General features: G+C 44.7%; 1 protein-coding gene across 2 annotated transcripts; it reads left to right on the top strand.

Annotated features, from left to right (window-relative positions):
- Nucleotides 1-1,269: 1,269 nt before the first annotated feature.
- Nucleotides 1,270-4,522, top strand: LOC119367162 (protein PARTING DANCERS homolog). Of its 2 annotated transcripts, XM_037632759.1 has the most exons (9): nucleotides 1,270-1,450; nucleotides 1,967-2,088; nucleotides 2,177-2,265; nucleotides 2,373-2,468; nucleotides 2,547-2,641; nucleotides 2,725-2,765; nucleotides 2,889-2,972; nucleotides 3,471-3,630; nucleotides 4,107-4,522. In XM_037632759.1, exons 1-8 carry the CDS (start codon nucleotides 1,381-1,383, stop codon nucleotides 3,618-3,620), a joined length of 747 nt encoding a protein of 248 aa, XP_037488656.1. In that variant the 5' UTR covers nucleotides 1,270-1,380; the 3' UTR covers nucleotides 3,621-3,630; nucleotides 4,107-4,522. The 2 variants fall into 2 exon arrangements, with proteins under 2 accessions (XP_037488656.1, XP_037488657.1); XM_037632760.1 differs by lacking the exon at nucleotides 4,107-4,522 and having other exon boundaries at nucleotides 3,420-3,538.
- Nucleotides 4,523-5,259: the final 737 nt, after the last annotated feature.

Here is a 5,259-nt window from a genome sequence, read left to right as displayed (position 1 = left end):
TTTGCTGATTAAAACGGAGGAAAAAAAAGCTATTGGGCCGGCCCATCGCGCAAGCGCTGCAGGCGCCGGTTCGCAAGCGGGCGCATATGCGCCAAATAGGAAATCCCGAAGGCGCTGACGAGGAGGGAAAGCTCCTCCTGCGCATTTAGCGCCCGTTACCCAAGCCAGCGCCCGCTGAGTCGCTTGCATGGGCCTGGCCCAGCAACGCTCGCTGGCTGCCGCTGCTTGTTCGCTGGCTGCTGCCGTCGCTCGATCGTGGGCTCCTGCCGTTCGCTCGCTAGTTGCGTCGCTTGCTAAAAAAAAGCTGCCTGCTCGATCATTTTTTGTTCGCTCAAAAAATGCTACAGTACGTAGTGGTTTTCTTGAAAAAATGGACTGGTTTGCTACAGTATGTACTCTGGTCCTTTGAAAAAAGTTCACCGAATTTCGAAAAAGTTCACCGAATTCGGAAAAAGTTCAACGAGTTCGAAAAAAGTTCATCGAATTCAGAAAAAGTTCACCGTATTCAGAAAAAAGTTCACCGAATTCAAAAAAAGTTCACAGAATTCAGAAAAAAGTTCACCGAATTCGGAAAAAGTACACCGAATTCGAAAAAAAGTTCAACGAGTTCAAAAAAAGTTCATCAAATTCGGAAAAAGTTCACCATATTCAGAAAAAAGTTCACGGAATTCAAAAAAAGTTCACAGAATTCGGAAAAAAGTTCACAAATTCGGAAAAAGTTCACCGAATTCAATTTTTTTTATCAAATTTGAAAAAATTTCATCGGATTTAAAAAACGTTCATCAAATTTTCGAAAAATCATCAAATTCAAGAAAATGTCATCGATTTTGAAGAAATATTCGTGAAGGAAAGAAGTTTCGCGAATTTAAAAAAAGAAAGAAAAAAGGAAAAGAAAAAGAAATAAAAAAGGGGAAAACAAGCAAAAAAATCACATGAAAGGATGTGGTGGGTCGGTCGGGGCGTCTTACACTAAACCAACTGGTCGCGGGTTCGAGACCCAGCTCTGGCTCCCCTTTTTCCAGTTTTCTAACAAGTCAAAACTGGGCCGGCCCAACGTGGCGAGGGGGTATGCGCCCGTTAGCGAAAACGCCTGTAACGGGCGCTAAAGGCGCCGAATAGGAACCAGCACGAGGAGGACTCCACGTTTTTAACATTCCGAAAAAAAAGAGGGCGCAACGTTGTGACAAGGCTGCGCGCAGCCCACCGAGACATCCAGGCCCACCTCCGCCGCGGCGCCCAGCCCACAGCCCCTTCCTCACCCTTCTTCGCCCGTCGCCCCCCTCGCGCGCACGCACGGCGACGGCACGAAGCCTCGCGCCACCGCACCGCCGCAGCCTCGTCGTCGTCTCTGCCCCGGCTTCGGGCCTCCTCCCCTCTCCGATGGAGCGCTGCCGGACCTCCTCCCGTCCGCCGCAGCCCCAGCCCGCTCCCGCCCCGGCCCCAATCCCAGGTGCGGCGCCGATCCACCCGCCAACTCACTAGCTTGCTCACGCACGCGCCGCCCTCGCTAGCTAGGGTTCCGGCACGGCACCGCACGTTATCACGCGATTCGCTGCAGCGCGCTTCGCCGACTAAGCCCGGGCGTGCCGTGGCGGCCGTCAGTTGCTCGACTTGGCCGGAATGTTTTGCTTGCTTGCGTATGCGATGTGCTGATGGGGATTCATGACCAATTTTGATTGGAGAATCCTGACGCAACCATGCGCATATATTCAGTAGCATAACCATGCCCGGAGGAATCGCCCCTTTCGTTCTGTTTATACTTGTGGAAGGACCCAAAGGCTAGCTGTGTGGTTCCAATGTTAGGTTCAGAAAATTCAGGAATTGTTTGCTGAATGAAGTTGCTGAACACGGACATGATTTTTAGATCGTCGTACAAACAACCTCTCAGTTAACCATGTGCTGATTTTTTTGACATATCCATATGCTAAATTGGATCTTGATGGCTCCGCTGGGTGTCGTGTCGCAGGCCGTGGAATATGCATGATGAGCACCTTGTGGAGAGACAAGCAGGACCACCACCTTATCAACTTCATTGGCGCGTTCCTGGCCGCCAACTCGTATCGCCTGAACTTCCTGTCGATATCTCCTGTAAGCGTCTCTTCCTGCCCTGCAAATCACGAGTCGTGAATGATTCTGTGGTGTCTTTGCAAAAACTGATGGAGGAGGTGTATTACAGGACTTCATCTTCAACAATGGGGGGCTATCAGTTGCTTTCATCTTTGAGACGAGCTGGGACTGTGGGAATGCAGCTGCTGTTTTTAGCAGGTGTGACACTCTTCCCTGCTATGTTTTACAGCAGTATGCTGGTATGGTGTTTGTTTGCTGTAACAATCGCAATGGTGGCTCCACTGCTGGAATGGTTCTTGTTGCAGGGTGAATGCACTGAAGAGGCAGTTCAAAAATCTCTATGTCGTTGTTGCTGTTCCTACAGTGGAGCAAATGGAATCGTTTACTCAGTCTTATTTCAAGTAAGCAACTAATATATATTTTGCTAGTGCTGGGGTATGTTAGTTGGATCATTGTTACTCATGTTTGTCTTAACCAAGGTATGGCATGGAGCTTGGCTGCCCTACATTTGTGCCTGTTAACGATCCAGAGATGGGATTTGAGATGATGCTCAAAATTGCTCATGCCCGTGGAGGTAAATATCTAACTTAATTTGGCTCATGATCAAGTCCTAAGCTGCAAGCATCTGACACACATCAACACATTTTTTTTGTTCAGTCTGCAAGCAGCAGGACATTAGCTCAACAATGAGGAATGAGGTACTTTCACATGCTTCCAGATCTATCACTGCACTATATGTAGCTTTTTTATTTTCTTTTTTTGTTGTTGCAAATGCTGTAGCTCTAAATTTAAGCTAAGTGATTTCTCGCCTGTGTCTGTAGCGGGAGGAAGCAGTTCAGTCCATGGATGCCTATATACGAGTGCTCACCTCTATTCCTGGTATTGATGATCACGATGCCAATATGGTGTGTACTGAACTATCTTTTATCTTAATATGTAACCGGATGATCTCTTGGCTACTGACTAGTCATTTCAGTTTTGAATTATTTGCAAGTTTTGTCTCTAGTGAGAAAAACAACTCAAATGGTAGACACGATAAGTACAATCATTTGCCTTGCCGTTGGCAATCATTTTTCTAAAGCATGGTTGAGGACAGTTCACCATAGACAAGTGCTCGAAGGCTCAAACATAATTATTGTGCCTCTCTCATGAACAACTTGATTCTATGCAACTATTCAAGAATGAGAACTAAGCACTTACCAGTTTACCTAACTTGAGAAGTCCTCCATTCTCTGATACCTGCTCTGTACAATTTGTCATGCGATGCTAATTGCAGTGAAAATCTATTGGTGAACAGTGAACACCAAATTTCATATTTCTATTTAACTAGTGTGTGTTTTCTGTCTCTACAGTAGTCATATCAGTATCATGCCATGCTGATAGTCATGCTCTTGATTTCATAGCTTGCCCAAGCTATTGGCTCCATTGAAGCAATTGCAAAAGCATCCGAGAGTTCTATCCTAGAAAGCACTGACCTCTCCAGGGATAAGGCAGAGACAATTGTCAGGTTCTTCAGGGATCCGCAGTTCTACTTAAGCCCTAAAATCAACTAATTTTTTGCAGGTATTCTGTTCCCCTGACTTAGGATATGTAGTTCGCTTTCTTTACTTTTGACGTATGGCTACCGTGTCAGAGAACTGTATGCCTACTTGTTCTCCCATTCTTCCAAATCATGATGAGTATGCGGCGTTGTGCAATTCCTTGTGCACATTTACTTTTGTATTCTCCTGTTATTAGCTTTCTTCTCTAAATTCCTCTGGTCTTACTCATGACGCACTTCTTTTGCCGAGCTAATGTGCACGCTCAGTCTATGGTGATTTATATGATTCGTTACGTTTAACTGGGTTTCCAATAGCTTGTCAGATGAAACAAAAGCATATATCTTGCATCTAAATTGTTGGGTTCAGAAGTACAGTAGTTAAGTTAAGCCACATATTCTGGAAGCAAGATACTACCTGCCATGATGAAAACCATATTATTCAAACTTTGTATGCTAGAGCCTGATGCATTCACATGATACCAATTTTGTTGTTTGGCAGGCAAATTAAGGTCGATTAGCTACTGAATCTGCAGTGGGATGAACTCCATCGACTGCCGAAGCTATTGGTCTGAGTCGGCTACTGACTGCCCTGGTAGCGTTTAACGATGCTATGTTGCTGTAGAGTGCCACAGATGTGTGTTTGTGAGGATGTAGTGCAGCAACAATGCCATACTGCTTTTGCTTCAGATTTTTTTACTGCAAAAAGTCAGCTGTTTGGCTTAACACGGCGATCGTTCGGACAGATTTGCCCAACTCTTGTGCTGGAATACTTGAACGGCAGCCCAGCATACTCGGCAAAGATGGCACACTGACTTGCTCAATTTGCTCATGAGCATGGAAGCAATTTGTTCATCAAGTAATGTTCTTTTTTTGACTAAACATGAATTATAATTGGCTAAAATTTGGATTGAGTAAGTAGCAAGGGCTCGTGTCGTGTCGTCCGCACGACCGCACCAGATGCAGAAATAGGAACCACTTGAACGATGCAGCTGGCTTCACATATACTCCCTCCGTTCGGAATTACTTGTCTCGAAAATGGATGTATCTAGAACTAAAATACATCTAGATACATCCGTTTCTACGACAAGTAATTCCGAACGGAGGGAGTACTACTAAGTTGGAGCAGAGCCAGGAAGAATAATCCTGAATCATGATTGGGAATTTGAGTTGATAATAATGATTAATAGCAAGATAAATACTTTTGCCTTGACCAGAACCGAACCAGACCGGATCGCTTTGGCTGTCCCGGACACCACCACGCCCAAACCTAAAATTGAAGTCTTCGTTTGTAGACCTGGCTGCTGGGTCCTAAACTCTCTCTCTCTCTTTTTTGCCAATCAACACCATCATATATTTATAGTAGCAAACTGTAGAGATACATGAGCTGATTACGGCGATTAAAAAAAAATAAAGTCTAAAGAAAAACAAGCAAATCTTCGAGATATTAAAACTCTTTTGAAAGTGCAACTATCCCTGGGTGGTTTTGGTAATTCCTAACAACATATATTTCATTGAGCTAATGCTACTTCAAGATAAATATTTCAGGAGAGCTCAATGATTGGCATGACATATATGAGAAAAGTGGACCCTCAAAATGTTAAGGACAAAAGGATTGGCTCAAGCTCAAAGCTCAAGACTCTACATTTTTTTAT

Source organism: Triticum dicoccoides, chromosome 2B, assembly GCF_002162155.2.
Source record: "Triticum dicoccoides isolate Atlit2015 ecotype Zavitan chromosome 2B, WEW_v2.0, whole genome shotgun sequence".
Lineage (NCBI taxonomy): Eukaryota > Viridiplantae > Streptophyta > Magnoliopsida > Poales > Poaceae > Triticum > Triticum dicoccoides.
The sequence above is the reverse complement of the archived record's forward strand: the minus strand, read 5'-3'. Positions and strand labels throughout refer to the sequence as shown.